At 35.0% G+C, this 17,034-nt stretch overlaps 1 protein-coding gene across 9 annotated transcripts in view; it reads right to left on the reverse strand.

Moving 5' to 3' along the window:
- RGS7 (regulator of G protein signaling 7) overlaps window positions 1–17,034 on the reverse strand; it is a 588,042-nt gene that overhangs the window by 18,389 nt on the left and 552,619 nt on the right. For 8 of the 9 annotated variants that reach the window (XM_068541654.1, XM_068541660.1, XM_068541659.1 and 5 more), the window contains 6 exons: window positions 14,472–14,570; window positions 13,198–13,259; window positions 12,079–12,189; window positions 10,715–10,840; window positions 4,759–4,945; window positions 1,827–1,916 (listed from right to left, as the gene is read on the reverse strand). In XM_068541654.1, the coding sequence (XP_068397755.1) occupies window positions 1,827–1,916; window positions 4,759–4,945; window positions 10,715–10,840; window positions 12,079–12,189; window positions 13,198–13,259; window positions 14,472–14,570 (675 nt within the window). Of the gene's footprint in view, window positions 1–766; window positions 1,615–1,826; window positions 1,917–4,758; window positions 4,946–10,714; window positions 10,841–12,078; window positions 12,190–13,197; window positions 13,260–14,471; window positions 14,571–17,034 lie in introns of those variants that run through there. The other variant, XM_068541658.1, reaches the window with a different exon arrangement.

The raw sequence follows: 17,034 nt of genomic DNA on the forward strand, positions 1-17,034 counted from the left end.
GATGCAAGTTGGAAGATGGGGCTTGAAACTGGGAATGTTTCCCAGTTGGACTTAATGATTTGTAATTCCTTAAAAATTAAAACTTACCACATTCTGTGCAAAGGTTTCAAAAGAAGTTCTGCGATCCATTGAGTATTCCGACTTACATGTGTGGGGTTGGATGGGGCAAAGGAACAAAGAGAGAGAGAGCAGAAAGAAAGCAAGCAAGCAAGCAAGGAAGAAAGAAAGAAAGGAAGAGAGAGAGAGAGAGAAAGAAAGAAGGAAGGAAGGAAGAAAAGAAAGAATGAAAGAAATAAAGAGAGGAAGGAAGGAAGAAAGAAAGAAAGAAAAGAAAGAACAAAAGAAATAAAGAGAGGAAGGAAGGAAGGAAGGAAGGAAGGAAGGAAGGACGGAAGAAAGAAAGAAAGAAAGAAAGAAAGAAAGAAAGAAAGAAAGAAAGAAAGAAAGGAAGAAAGAAAAAGAAAGAAAGGAAAAGTCAGAAAGAAAAACAGCAGAAAAAGACAGGATGATGAAATGATGCAACACCAAATTCATGTTCTAAATCATAGGGATCAGGAAGACAGGAGAGTTGCCACAGAAGGCCTCCTGTCACAGGACATGGGCTCTGTTTGCATTAGTGCTTTTACTTTGAACACCAAAACTCTTCTTGTGCAAACAAAATAGTGTGATTTCAAGCAAAATCAAATGACACTAAAATGAAGTAGATATGTTAAGGTTTTATGCCAACATTTTCAAAGCCTAAATGTTTGAAAATCTAGTGGCTTAACTTCAGAATTTCCTCATAATTTTCTACTGGTACTAAATTTCTGTTGATAACATCATTAATTCTGTAGAGCATTGCTGTCCAGTAGAACTTTCTGAAAGCATGGAAATTTCATTCTATACTAACTAATATTTCAGAAGTCTTTAGCTGTGGCCATTGAGTACTAGAAATTTGAGTAGAATTTTATGTAACCTTAACTAACTTAAATTTAAATTTAAACAGCTTCATGTGGCTAGTGGTTGCTGTACTGGACAGTGCAACTACAGAGTATCTATTCCCGTTGCAAAGTCAATGGACTTTGAAATATACCATTAGCTTAAATGATGATCATGAATTACACAAAATTATAATTTCATCTCAGAATTTCAAGAAGCTATGGACTATTTTAACATTACAAAATAATGAATGATGTTGATGTTTACATCCAGATTTTCCATTCCTTGTTATACTGGTTATATAAGGTGTTATTTACAGTGAGACTTTGATTATAAACATTAATTGAACAATGTAACCTATTGCACCTCTTCGAAATGTGCTTGGCTATCATCTTAGGTATGAAACCTCATCGTAGGGATACTAAGTGACTCAGAATAAATGCCAAATGAAAATATGTGGAAGCAAACATTACTGCATTTTGGCAACTATCATTGAAAACAATGAGTTATGGAGCGTATGGTCCAAAACATACATTCTAGCTTACTGGACAAGGAAAACCCTCTTTAAGTTTTTGATCTGATGACATTGTTCTTCTCCTTTCTTTATTGTAATTTTTTATTTCCTTAAACTGGCATACAGAAGACTAACATGAAACATGAAAACGGCGTCTAAAAAACTTTGTAAAGCATGAACATCTGCAGAAACAAACAAACAAAGAAGAAAATAAGCAATCAACAAACGGAAACCCATACAACTTAAATGGCCCTTATAAAATGCAAAGGTTTGGGGGAGGGTCTTGGAGTATATTCACTTACCATTTGTCCAATACTGTGGGCCCAGCAGAGGTAACTACTCCAAATAATTACAACTGAGAACTAGGTCAAAAAAGTTCACAAAGAACCAATACCTTTTTCTTTGCCTGTAGAAGCTCTTGATAGGCACTGGATCTTATAAAACGTGGGTATGAATCACTTTTCATCAGTTTGTAAATGTGCTCCTAAAAAGAAATAATGGTTGAGGTGCTTCCTTATTATTTCTCAGGAAAAATCAAGTACTGTGATAAGAATACAACATTTGGTTCAAAAACAAATCTGGAAGCAGCTAAAAATAATAATGATAATACTGATGAGAATACCTTATATGCTTATAGAACATTTAGACTTTCAAATTTATTATTTTATTCAAGGATCAATGTTTAAACTGGTTTGGGAGCTATGGAGGAGGTAAACCACATCCAGTCCTTAAAAAAAAAAAATGGAATTTAGTTAGCAGATTGTCATGAAGTAATTTCAAATCAAGTTGTTGATTTACATAGATCATTTAAGAATATAAATAAATCTGCTATCTCTTAAGATTACTCCAGGCCAAAAGAGAATATTGTGAAGTCAAGATTCAATAATCATTCTAGAAACCTTTGGCATTTACATGTAGTTGGAGGGTGCAGACTTCCCAAATGAATCATCTCTTCAGTGAAAACTGTCATCTACATCCACTTTAGGCCAGAGCACAAGTCCAAAAATAAATTTTGTGATATTTAATTGCTAAACCTCCCAATTTGTGTGCATGTTTTGACTTATTCAGAGATAGATTAGGTAAATATTTGATAATCCTAATCAGTCTGCAATGTTCTGTTTTGATGATGGATATTGGTAGACAAAGAAGAAAAAAATGTATCCATCCAATTCAGTGTTGGCCCAATCTAGGGAGATTCTGCTTTAGCTTATTGCACTCTAGGGGAGCATAAATGCTCCTTGTTCATTCCAGTCTGTTAGACATAGAGTTTTGAACCATTTGAGAGTATCCAGAATGTCCCAGTCTCTTCTTGTTTGGAGAAAATATATATTTTAAGAAATGACTCAGTTTCCCTGGTCTTAAACACACCAGCGATAATTTGTAGTTACTGTGAATCCACTTAAAGACGTTCTGGATTAAGTCTCAACATCTAGTCTAAGGTTCATCTCCAAAAGTATGGTACATTTGGAACTGTATCAGAATTTGTTGTTGGAAAAGTGAGGCAATGTCTTATTTAGAAGTCAATCATTTTGGGATTCAGATGTTATCTTGCTCAAGATCTACCACTTACAAAATGTAAATTTTGACCACTTTATTCATTTCTCTGAGTCTAAATTTTCTAATCTATAAAATAGAGTTATTGTCAGGATTAGAGGAATGATAAATGTTTAGCAAAGTATAAGGGTATGCATAGTAAGTGCTCAAATATGCTTGAGTATATGCCAGGTACACGTCTAAGTGCTTGCCTATATTAGTTAACTATATCCTCACAAAACCTCAACAAGGTTGATAACCATTTTTATATCTATTTTAAATATGAAGAAACTGAAGCATGAAGAAGTGAAGTACTTGCAATAGGTCACAGAGCAAAGCTCAGACTAAAACCCAGGCAATTTGGCTCCAGAATCTGTTTTCCTATTACACTGCATCTCTTCTTAAACAGCAGCAGGAAATTCTATTATTATATTTTTGAATATATGGTTTAAAAGCCTACAAAAAACTGGAATTAAATATCTGAGGTTGATTGAAAAAAGAAGCCTACGGTCAGGTAGTAGTGTTTTCTATAGAAAATCATGCCTTTTCCTTTTATTGAAGACCCAATAAGCAAGAATATTCTTCAATGATACAGATAACAAAGAAATGTTCTTTTTAATGTTAAGATTTTGGGAAGGTAATTTCAAATATTTTACACGCTGTTGGCTCCAGAAGAATGCTTGAAAGTTTATCTTGAACTGCAAGAAAGAAAAACCAGCAGAGAAATAAGCAACAGAGCCAGAATTTTCATCCTGCTCTCTCTCATGTGTCTCCACAGAATGTAATTATTTCCACATAGAAGACCATGGCAGAGCCAGGGTGAATGAATGGGTTTTTGGTTGGCTGTTTCAACCTGTGTTAGTTTTCTGCACAGTGGCTCATTTCTTTTTAAACCAAAGCCAAGGATAAATATATTTTCTACCAAGAGTAAAAATAAGAAAGGAAGTTTGTGTACCTTATTCTTCATCTTCTATATCTTATTTTAGTAATGTAGTTATTTAAAAAACAAGATACTTTCTAGAGCTAACATTCTTCTCTAAAAGAGGTTTTAAGAAATTATGAAGCATGCATGTTCTGGTTTAAAAGCCAATTTCAACACATCATTAGGAAATAATATCCTCTCATTACATGTTTATTTTTCCTATTGAGCACAATATTCTTTTAGAAAAAGTAGAAATTCAAATTGCTTCTAAGGAGGCAATTACACCCAGTTTGAGAAAAAAAGAAAAAACACATAAAAATTTGTCTTAGGATGTTAATATTAATATCAATTTCTTTTTTCTTCTTTTTGTAGACTAAAAAATTAACTTGGAAAAATAATAAATGCCTAAATTTACTATTTCATTTTATCATCAGAGACAAAATTGGTTTGAGTTTTACATAACTTCAAGCTAATTTAGTTTAGTTCTGACTATCCATAATAATAAATTATTTAGGAATGTCAGAATCTTAGAATCTCCTCATTGGAAGACAAGTTAAAGAGTTCAAATACATGTTACTGAGGTGACAAAGTAGAAAATAAAGTAAAAAGTTTTCAAATATTTAAAATATTTCCCTTCAAGAAATTTTCATGTAAAAACATTCAAATTTACAAAAATTCCCAGGCTTTAAAAACTCATTTTAAAGCATCTCTGTTCTCTTATAGATCAATTAGTTATTTTACATACAGTTACCTAAATTGAAAATATTAGACATAGCCGCCAATTACAATGAAAATAAAACAGAAGTATCCCAACTTTCAACTTCTCAGGAGAACATTTGAGACGCAATGTGAGGCCCATCTATGTACCAACCTGAGCATCTTCGAATGTGTATCGCCCGGGCTCCTTCACATTCTGTGTGGTTTTGTCATAGCTCTTAGAATCCAAGTTAATAGCACTGGGGGCTCCTGGAGCCAGAAATTCTTGCCATATTTCCTGAACTCGAGAGGGGACTTCTCTAATAGGCCTCTTCTTCAGGTCCTCCACCGCTAGCCAGAATCTATGCAAAATGTGACACCAAACATTTACTCCAATGCCTCATAATCTGAAAATTCTTAAAATGTTGACCTATCATACAATTCACAATGAAGCATAATAATGAACTCATTTTCTCTGAGGGCTTCCAGAAACAGGCCTTTACCGATTTTTTAATTAGTTGTATTCAAAGATATAACATTTGGGGAAAGGAAATCTTGAAAACTATCTCCTTTAGATGTTCTCTGTTCAAAACAGATCTGCCAGGGTCCTGATTCTATACAACCTTAAATTTTACTGAAACAAAGGAGCACTGTTAAATAACCATTTATTAGAAAGGAAGAGGAGTTTGAAGGGCATTAAGGTGGGTGACGTGGATCATCTGATTGGGGGTGATAAAGTATGCCACATACTCTATCTTTTGGATCTTTTGTCCATTTGAGCAATGAGGGTTAGTATGGAGAGGATTTTCTGCTTTACCAGGTAAGGGAATTACAGTGAAGCTTTACTGGAATTAAAAGAGGCCTGGACACAGATTAGAAAATGCCCTAGCTGGAGAAATCAGGGCAAGTAACTAATTTTAGGGGATTTAATTCAGGGAGTTATGAAATGACAGAAGCAGCAAGCTTTCACATGTAATTGTTCAAAAGGCTTAAATTTGCAGAGGCATTATAACAATTCAGAAGTTCTGGAAAAAAATAATACTGACTCACTGCTAAATATAAAAATATATTTTATATGCTTCTGTATAGAATATAGTATATTCTGAAAGGAAAGAACACCAGAACATGTTTTGCTTGATAAAAGCAAATAGCAAAGTCTAATAAGAAGTCACATTCTATTAATGGGTTTCATTTTTTAAAATTTTGCTCTATATTATGTCTTTTTGGTTAGACCTAGAAATGATGACAAAATGAATATGTATATAACACATCATATAGTGTTTTTAAATTTAAAAAAGATACTTGAAAAAGGAAGTACTAGATCTATGGTATCCTCAACAGGGGCCAGATGTGATCATGAAATGGAAAAGATGACCACAGAGGTGAAGGTCACTACAGGCTACAGAGTCTTAAGAAAGGTAGAAGGGGATAAGCAGTACCTTCATAACTATTACATTTTAACTTGCGGATTAATGAAAGTTCAAAAATAAGTAATAAAGTAGTTGAGCTACAATTAGAATATCAAATATTACTCAACCTAGTAATTTTCCAGTTTCTAGACACCATTTTCCTGTAGATAGATAACAGTAGATAATCCAACATGAACAATGCTTTAAACATGAAACTACCATGGGTTGCTTTCAGAAGGGAAAGGTCAAGACCATTTGCTTTTAAAATACAGATTCTGGGGCTTCTCTGGTTGCGCAGTGGTTAAGAACCTGCCTGCCAACGCAGGGGACACTGGTTCGAGCCCCGGTCCAGGAAGCTCCCATATGCCGCGGAGCAACTAAGCCCGTGCGCTACAACTACTGAGCCTGCGCCCTAGAGCCCGCGAGCCACAACTACTGAAGCCCGCGTTGCCTAGAGCCAGTGTTCCGAAACAACAGAAGCCACCGCAATGAGAAGCCCGCGCACTGCAACAAAGAGTAGCCCCCGCTCGCCTTAACTAGAGAAAGCCCACGCGCAGCAACGAAGACCCAGCGCAGCCAAAAATAAATAAATAAATATATTTTTTTAAAAACCAAAAAACAAAAAAACAAAACAGATTCTGACACTGTGCAATCTAATAGGAATGCTAGGTGCAATCTGAGGGAGCATAAGTGTTATAATTCATGCTCATTCAGGTTCATTTCAGCACTCTTTGAACACATAGATAAAAAGAATGTCTTTGTCCTTGACCTAGCAAAGATACACCATTCAAATGGCCATAATACAAGGAAGCACATGAGAGATTCCCAAGGAATAGCACAAACCAGACAGTCTGGGAATGCAGAGCAGGAAGGAGCCCCTCTGCTGGGGCAAGGACTGGGTTGGAAAAGGGAGTTCTAGGAAGGCTGTACAGATGCAGTGACATCTTAAATAGACTTGAAATTACGGATGAAATATCAAACGGTTGAGGAGGTAATACTAACAGCACCTACACTGATAAGTAAGTGCAGGCACTATTCTAAGTGATTTAGCTATACTAATTCATGCAATCCCTACAACTTTATAGGGTATGTGTTAATATTTCCCCCACTTTAGAGAAAACTGAAGATATGAAGGATAAGTCACTTATTTAAGTTACCCACTGTGAGTGCCACAGCTATGGTTTGCCCCCAGATCTGCAGCAGATGACATGCTCAAAACCACTCTCTTGAATGCCTCCTTAAAAGCATCATTGCCTTTCTTATCCTCAGCATAGTCATTGTAATAGTTTAGTAGAATGTAAAGGGCACTGGCTATTTATTACAGCCCCTTATTATATGGTAGCTGGACTCTGAGGAATTATCTTAATGTCTTTGAGCCTTGATTTTGTCATCAGTAAAATGGAATGCTAATGCCTATCTCACTGGGTTTCCATTAGATTAAATGAGATAAATTATGTAAAGGGCAATTTTGAAGTGCTTGACATATTTTTAGGCACTCATATAACATTCATATTATTACATTTACTTAGTACTTACTCTGCTTTACCTGAGAAAGGAATGAGCAAAAATACACCAAGGGAGAGCAGAAGTTATATCTGAGGAATAAGTACTTATCAATAAGCAGTTTTTCTTGACTATTGTTTCTGTCTCAATACTAGAAGAAAATGCTCATATGAGTGCCACACTTCCCTAAATAGCAGATGCTAAATAAGATGCATTGAGACTTATTTAGGTGTAATTAGCCCTGCGGGCTAACTTGACTGTTTTGTCTCCCTCGGTCTGTGACACCAGATACCTAGGCAGAAGCAGGGGGTTCAGGTTGGGGGAGCAGTGGACAGTAGCTTGGTATTGGATTATAGAAAGCCTAGGATGCCAATTATTAGTAATCTGATTCTGAAAGATGCTTAACTTCTTCCAGTCATATTTTGCTTGCCTGTAAAACGGGGCAAAAATATTTACATTTCATTTTTGAAGTTATGATTAGATAATCAGAAACAATAAATACAAAATACAGCATGGCATACTTATAAAAGTAGTGAATATAAAGCATATTATGGCATATAGAAGGTATTCAAGAATTATATCTATATTTATCAATCCTTAGTATGGAAACATATAACAAGCTTATGGTATATACTCAAGAAATATATATGTGACTATATATGAAATATATAATATTTCTTTTTTTAATTTTACTTTCTTTTTATTTCAACATAACATGCAGTAAAAAAAATTAACAGGATTTATTAACATTTACAATGCTTACAAAGAAAAAGGACTCTAAAAGCAATTTAGTTCAGATTTAAGAAATTGCTCTAATTAAACACTTGTAATAAATCTATTTCCAAATGATCAGTTTAGACCCAAATTGAAGATAGCATTTGGTAGATATTTATGTCTGCTGTCTATTTGCAATATTTTTATATAACCTCTGATTCTTGGGATATCCAGCCCCTGTTTTCCTAACACAGCAGGAAAAGACATATACATGTGGCCATTTAAATTAAAGGAGGAAATGGAGTAAGGGAGATCCTAGACTGCAAAAATATATGCAACCATTTACCTTTTCCAGAACTAAATGTTTCTGCCATAAAAATATTAAATATCCAAGCCCTATAGAACTAGGGCCGGGACTACTTCAAATTAACTATTCTGTATTTTTAAAATATAGGACAGAAAGCCTTTTGGATAATATTTATACATTTTCACACAATGAAATATGTAATATTTCTTATATGTAATTACTTATCAGGCAATCTAGTGTGGCATAGAATTACTGAGATAAGAAATAGTTAAGGCACGGATTAAGAAAACAGCAGTGATTCAATTTCATTCATGAAACAGAGTTTGCACACTCTATTCCTTTTGCCCCAAACTTCTTCCCTCTTCCTTTTTTTGCCTGGTTATCTCTTTGTCATCCAAGCCTAGAAGCTGTTTCCCTTAGGATGCCTTTACTGATCTCCACCTCTGGGTTTGCCATTCCTCTGTATTTCTCTGATCTAATACCCATGATTTTGTGTTGTGATCTGTTTTCTTCTCTGTATTCACCACTAGGCTGTACTTTTAATAAGAGCAGGAAGGATGTTTATTTGATTAGGTGATACTGGTGGGGCACTGCTTATTTATTTCTTCATCATGAAACCCATGATGTCAGCATTTTTTCAAAAACTTAAGAGAATTAGAGGAAACTCCACCTCCCCATACACTAAAAGGCTAAAAATAGACTTTATCTCTGCTTTATTTTTATGCATTCTTGTACTCAATAATTGATAATGTGACCTCAGGATAGAAAATGTTATTTAGTAGGTCCAATAAAAATCCTTAGCAACTGCAGACCTTGTGAAAGCCCTGTCAACAAGTGTTCTCGGGCTTCCCTGGTGGCGCAGTGGCTGAGAATCTGCCTGCCAATGCAGGGGACACGGGTTTGAGCCCTGGTCTGGGAAGATCCCACATGCCGCGGAGCAACTAGGCCCGTGAGCCACAACTACTGAGCCTGCGCGTCTGGAGCCTGTGCTCCGCAACAAGAGAGGCCGCGATAGTGAGAGGCCCGCACACCGCGATGAAGAGTGGCCCCCGCTCGCCGCAACTAGAGAAAGCTCTCGCACAGAAATGAAGACCCAACACAGCCGAAAATAAATAATAAATAAATAATAAATAAAAATTAAAAACAAAAACAAAAAAACCAAGTGTTCTCATAAACTTGAAAGAGAATAGGAAGCTGCATCCCAACAATCCATGACAGGCATGCACATATATTTAAATTCCTCCAGACTCTGTCTGTGGTCAACTTGCTTAATCCATGGGACATCTGTCAAAATTCTTTGTATTTCTGAATGGTTTGGTATTGGTATCTGTTAAATCTCCTGAAAAGAATGTGACATTTCTGGAGCTGCTTAGTTCCAGTGAAAATAAATGAATGCTGATGCCTTTCTGTAAATGAATTTCACAGGACTGCATAAGCCATGGGAAAGTAAATTAGGGTGTTAAGTTTCAAAAGAGTAATGAACGAAAGAGCTTGTAGAAAAACCATTTTATGTAGTGGAAAGTTATCACTCACTTCAGTGATCTTAGAGCCATTAAAATCTATTCCAATGTCTCACATTTAAAAATTCAATTTCCAGGTGCCTCTGAAGTCAGAAAAGTTTCAAAAATATGTAAGGATGCTGTTTACAACAGATGGGAAGATGCCAGCAGGGCTCCGCCAGCAGGGCTCAGTGAGGTGCTGCTCTCAACTGCCCTGAAGCTGTATTTAAGTGTACAAAGTAAATGTACTCCATAGTTTTGTTTCAAGTTTTATAGAAGCACTCAATCTCTTTTTCTAGATCTTACCTGAGATGCAATATACAAAGAAGGCCAATATTGATAAATAGGTGATATTTTAATTAAACTGCATAAATATTATCAATGATTCCACACTCTGCCAAATACTAGTCTAAGTGTTACACTTCTTTATGCAGGCCATTTCAAATGCGTCAGATTTACATAGTTAAAAGATCAGGAGACAGTGTAAAATAAACCTTTATGAGGAAGTGATAATGTTGGACAAAGTGCTTTGCCTTCATTACCTTTTCTTCTTCCATCAGGAGGCAGAAATTCAATGGGCCCATATCATCATCATGATGTTGGTGGGATAGTAACTGGTCTATCAAGTGCAAAATAACCAGACTCATCACAGGTAGGTCTCTCTTGCATATAGTATAAGATTCAAACAACATGGTTTACCTTAGGTTTTCTGAGCTGAATTCTGACTCTAGAAATTTAAGGAACTGTTCTCTCCCAACTGGATCTTTCAATGCTTCATCCATGCCAAAACCCCATCGTTTTACCCTCTGCTGGCTTGGTTCTTTGCTATAGAAGATAAAACAAAGCCAAATATATTCCTTTCATTACAAATTCTATCTTCTGCTATTATATTTCCCCTCAAAATCATATATGCTTTTACTTTCCAGAAAAAATTTTTCAGAAAAAAAAATCTCTGATTGATGGATCTGCATGAAATTATCATGGGATGAAAGTTAGGCATTAATAATAAAGTCTAACATTTATTAAGCATTAGATGCAAAGAGATGGATTCTCTCTTTTAGATTTTTTCAGCAACTTTATGAGACAGATCCTATTATAATTCTTATTTTAGAAATGAAGAAATTGAGGCAGAAAGAGAGTTATAACTTGCCAATGTTGAACAGGTAATATTCCAGACATTCTGACCCCAGAGCTCAATTTCTTAACCACTACACAATGAAGTCTCATGGTGGCAGGTTGTATTGGAGGAAAATACATTGAGACTCAAAAGACTTAAATCCTGGTTTATGACTCTGCTGTTGATTAAATGTGTGACCTAGTCCTGGTTGAGTCACAACATTTTGGGGTTCCAACTTTCACATGTATAAAATCTAGAATTTAACGGATGAAGAGATCTGTACTTGTCAAGCATTTAAGAACCACTGGATGGAAGAGAAGGTCCATAAATGCAATCTAGAGGAGTGCTGCAGAATACTAAATCCTCACTCTGTAAAGGGGTATGCAATGATCTTTTTATGACTCCATCAAGATTGATGATATAATTCTTCCCTTATATGGCTGATGAAAGAAACCAGGGAGTCTTAAACTGTGCTTTGGTTTTCTTAAGAAGTCAGTCTCTTGTCAGTTTCTCTTAGAGTGTTTATGGTAAATTCATTTTGTTTTAAAATTGAATTTATAAAGGCATACTTGTATTGGGCTTAAGTAACTATGGATGTAGCATTCATTTTACTTGAATAGATGGGCTTTTGTGGCTATGCAGATTTTCAAGGAAGCTAAAAACAATGAACTAAATTTTAAGAACTAAAGACCCTAACTCTGACTAGTCCACCTTGAAACGCTTGCACCTCTAATTTTTTGTGCCATTCTTTCTGGAAATGCAAATCTAATAGAAATGCAAATATCTAAGGTTCAAAAACCATTACCTTGAACAAGAGCTTTATATCATGGCTAATGTAGACACAGAGTAAACTTACTTTTACATTAGTCAGCCATAAGATTCTTCCTATTTCACTCAAACCCTGAAATAAGTGAAATATTTGGAAGGAAAAGGAAATGTCACTTACCTTGCTTCAAGTTCCCAGAAGGTAGTATCATCAGACAACCATGGGTTAGAAGGGTCAGGTGGCACAAGAAACGGGTCATATTCTACATACTGTTCCGTGTAACTTAGCAGACTCGAGAGAAAGAAACATTTTCATTTTCCTTAGTTTTCTGGCTGAGGTTTTACCTGATCTTTGTAAGGGACACAATATAAAAACATCTGGCCAAGGAATACTTGCTTGCTTATAGAATGAAATCCAATAGCAGTTTTCATGTTTCAGTAACTTCAATGCATCAACTTATTGTGCTTCTTGGAAGACAAATATGGCTAAGGATTCCATCTCTCCCCATGCCTAAGCAATACGAATTAGTATCCCTCCATTAAAATGAGGCAAAATGGAAGAGGTCAGTGTGTAAAAGGAAGTGCTAAAGGTCAGTTCCAATCCTTGGTCAACTAGCCCACCCACAGCAGAACAGAGAAGTTTAGCTCAACCTGGAGAAGGGGTTAAATGGAAATTTTTTGTCAAAAGTATTTACAGGAATTAGGTAAAGGGGGAATCACTGACAACAAGTTTTTGAAAAAAAAAAATCTGTATCTAAAAAAAAACTAAAGGGAAAAAGGAGAGGAAAAAAGTTGGAGAGGTAAGATTTGGCAATGCCCCAAAGTGAAGAACATGAATGCCTTAAAAACAGATTTAAATGAAAAATAGGAAAATATATAAAATCTGAGTTTAATTCAAATTCTGGAGTCATAAAATAACTGAGTAGTGTGAATGTTAAGATGAATTTACAGAGAGCCTCTAAGTTGCCAAAAGGTAACTTAATAAATTGAAAGTTTCATTTCTCCTAGCAGGAGTGAAAAGATTCAACTCCTTGGAATTATCGTCTGTGTTTGATTCTGGTTGCACAAAGACTGGACCTCTAGAGACCTAAGATAATAATGATTATTCTGTCATTTGAAGTACAACAAAAGAGCTCTTTGAAAGTTTTCCATGTTCAAAAAGGAAAAGGAAAATAATAATTCTTACAGGGCTCCAATTATTTATAACAATTCTCCTCCCACCAGTTCTCTTACCATATTGAGCACATTTAATTGTCATATGAAAATTTTTTTATTTATATGGGTGTCTTGCAATACTTACCTATCAGCAACTTTTGACATTTTTAACCGATGTCTATCTAACTGTATTTGCCAATACTTTATCTGAAAAAAGAGATAAAGAAGTAGTTACAATCTCACAATTTTCAACTCTAAATTCTGATAGACAGCAATTCTAAACAAGAATATGTTCTCAACCAGTAAAATTTCAAAGTCTGTAGAAAAAAATCAAACATGAGGGCTTTAAAAGAGTTAACAAAAAATTAAACTCTGTTTGAATGTAAACATAACCAGTATTGCTTTAGAACAGCAGTGAATTTGAACATTCTGTCTGCTTTAACAAAATGTAACTTTATTTTTAAAGTGTTGTAGAAATTTTAAGCATTTATCCAAATCAGAATCATTTCTCCCTCAAACATTAAATTCAGAAAATAAATGTGTTTGTTATTCGCTACTATAATTTTAAAATAAACCCTACTTCCTAATACTAACCCAACAAAAGCATCAGTGATATTTGTTTTAAGAATAATTTTATCAACATTTCAGGAGAAATTCTCACATGGACATAATAACACGTGGAAAATTTAAAACCTCTCTGAATTACTTTTCCTTCATGGTGACTATAAATATAGTAGAAAAAGTATGTATTACACAATTGATAAACCATGTTACAATAAAATATTAGGGGAAAATAAGCAAAAGGAGAAAAAGTCCCATGACTTAACTAACCAAGAGATTTAACTTTGATTTGATATGAGACCCTTGGTGTTCGCTTTGAAATATTACTTGGAGCCAACGCTATTGATCAATGTATGAAACAAGAAACAATACATACCATGACTGTTCGTCAGTGCTAATGAGGGAAAACTTCAAGAGGCTTATAGATATCAGTACTGCAGAAACAAGATTAAGCACTCTTTTGTGAAGATATGTCACATGACTGGAGGTGGAAAACACATGACCTAATGTCACCAACCTCTTGTCTTCTCATTCGTTAAGACAGAGTTCTGGAGTATAAAATAACTCTTAATAATGGAGGCACCTATAAATCAGTGTGTGTAATTTTTAAAAATTGGTTAGAGGAAAAAGGATTTGGGGAATTAAAGAGTGAAGAGTTTTGAAAACTATCTCCATGTACTGATACATTTTCAAGTGACTACATATCTTGAAATTACCTTTTCACTAGAAATCTATATGAAACAGTCAATCCTAAAAATCAGTTTTTAAAATACCTACTATTAACATCAACATCTGGTCTTCATACCTGCTACTCTGTAACCCATGTACCCTGTAAACCATTATTATAGGTTGACTCACCTGTTGTTGTAACTCATCTTCTGTTGGAGGTTTAGTTTCTGGTGTGGGTGTGTGGGTAGGACTGTGACTTCTAATATCATTTTGAAGACCATAGACAGACTATATTAAAATAAAAACAAAATATGTTAGGACAAAATACCATTATAGTCACAGACTTTCTAAACGGTAGTTTCGTGTTATATATCCAGTAAGGTAACTCAAAGCTTTGCTGCATATTGGATTAAGCTTCTTATCAAAATTCAAAAGGCACTGCTATCGTAAATGCTATCACAAATATGGATGTAAAATAGAAGCACAGCTTTTTGGCAAAAATACGTGGTTAGATTAACTGACAGAATAATTGATTATATGAAAAAAACTAGCTTAGTGTGATAAGTGTGGGGGTGGGCTGAGACTACTAAGTTGGGGAATGACAACACAACACAACATCTAATACGTAGTGATTTCAGAATAAAATAGAGGTGGATATAGAATAGAATAAAAATGTAATAAGCCAAAAAAGCGTAAAAATAATCTGATTGTTTTACATAGTAAAGGAATGGAGTACTAAGGAGAGAAACTAAGTTAAGAATTCCATTGCTGATTTGGTCTCTGATGGTATGATAAAGACACTCCGGAGTGCTCCTACTTTCCCATCTCAAAATTGGGTTATTTACCTTTCAATACTGGCCTTGTCATTTGGTTCCATTGGGTGCCATTTGCAAACATCAGTGACCCCTAAGGTTTTGCACATCTTTGAAATTCTTAATGTCCCAGTGCTTCTTTACTATTTTGTCAAAAGGTTAAACCTGCTATTTAGGAATGCTCTATTTTGAGAAAGACCCATAGTATATATAAATAAAGATCTGGGGACTTAAAGGGACAAAAATTTATTCCCAACTGAAGGTGAGACATCTCACATGTCAACTCAAGGAAGAGGCCAAATTAATTTTTTGTTTAAATTCAAAGTATTATTACTTTAAAATAAAGAACTTAATGTAGCTACTGAGCACTTTTTCTTTGGACATGAGGATGAAGGATGAGGACATGATAAAGTTTCATGAGCCCCACAGAATTAAAGTTACCAAATAGTGGAAAGAAACTATTGAAATCAGCAGAGGGTAGATGCTTAACCAAGCCAATTTTCAGGCCCATCACCAACCTTACCAGTAACTCTAAATTCAAATGTGTTTTGTTAACTGACCTGTTTTCACTTGGACTCCACCTCTTCTTAATGTTAACCTTTTGGCTCTATACCTGGGCCCTTTTTCCTTGTGACTCCCCGTTATTTTGCTCTTAGCCCATCTTTAACATATTTGACTTGGTTTTCAGACTATCTTTGGTAGGTCCTTCAATCTTCCCTCCTTTGCCATAGTCCCAGTCTCATGAAACTCAATTCTTGTTACTGAGCATACATTTCAACCCAAGGAGTAGCACATATGCTGTGAATTAATTATTAACAGGACTGAACTAAATGGATTGGACTGTTTCTTTTTCTTTCCTTTTGGCATTTATTCAACGTTTATTGAACACCTACTATATGCTGGACATAATGCTAAGCACTAGGGATATAGACATAAACAAAAATAGGTATGCTTCCTCTTTCATTGGAACTCACAACCTAAAGGTTACACAAGAATCACACAAATAAACATGATTAAAACTGCGATAAGTATCATGAAAGAAAAGAATGACAAAAGCATAGTGCCTAGAACATAAGGAGACTTAATTTCCACTGAAGAAACAGAAAAGGCCTGCATGAACTACTACTAGTTGCGTTTGAGGCTGATTAAATAAGATAACCCTCTGAGCTCTGAAATAATGGCTGAGGTGGCTATTTTAAAATTAGGCAAGTGAAAGATCACTAATAATGAAACAATCGTACTTTCCAATGTCTGCTATTTTTTCAGTTGTCTCACGCTAATTTTTGATAAAGAAAATAAAAAAGATTCTAAGGTGTGAACTTTCCATTCTTGCTTACACTGGTTTAATTACTTAAAGTTCTTTAATAAGAATCTCTAGTTCATGTAAAAAAATGCTTTTAAGACAAGATAGTTGAAAGTTCTAACAGTAAGTTTTTTGGTTAAGATTTAAAATAATTTAAAAGATTTCTAGAAAAATTCTAGAAAAGTTCTAGAAAAATTTCTAGAAAAAACCACAATGTATGGTGTCATAGAAGTAAAATGATCCATAAATTATCTTCTAGCTCTACATTTCTATGATTATTTCAATATGCATGCATTTCATATCATCTTCATGAAGTTCTATATAAGACCCAAGCCACTGGGCAGTGTTGTTTCAAGTAGTCTTCCAGCAGCCTGGCCACTGGCTCTGAGGTTACTGGGAAGTTTCCTTTTTAGTCTTGCATGTAAGTAAACATCATGAATTCTCCCTTTCATGATTCAGGAACCAGTGATAGCTGGACCCAGATAGCTTCATTTTCTGGGGACCAGTGATAGCTTTTAACTTTGATTCTTGGCTAGAGTGAAAATAGCCACGAATAATGCAATTTTATGTTCAGGGCTTAATTTACGGGTAAAGGAGGTAAGAAAATTGATCCTGTTTTGGCTGACAAGTTATGAGG

This window comes from Eschrichtius robustus, chromosome 3 (assembly GCF_028021215.1).
Source record: "Eschrichtius robustus isolate mEscRob2 chromosome 3, mEscRob2.pri, whole genome shotgun sequence".
NCBI classification, from domain to species: domain Eukaryota; kingdom Metazoa; phylum Chordata; class Mammalia; order Artiodactyla; family Eschrichtiidae; genus Eschrichtius; species Eschrichtius robustus.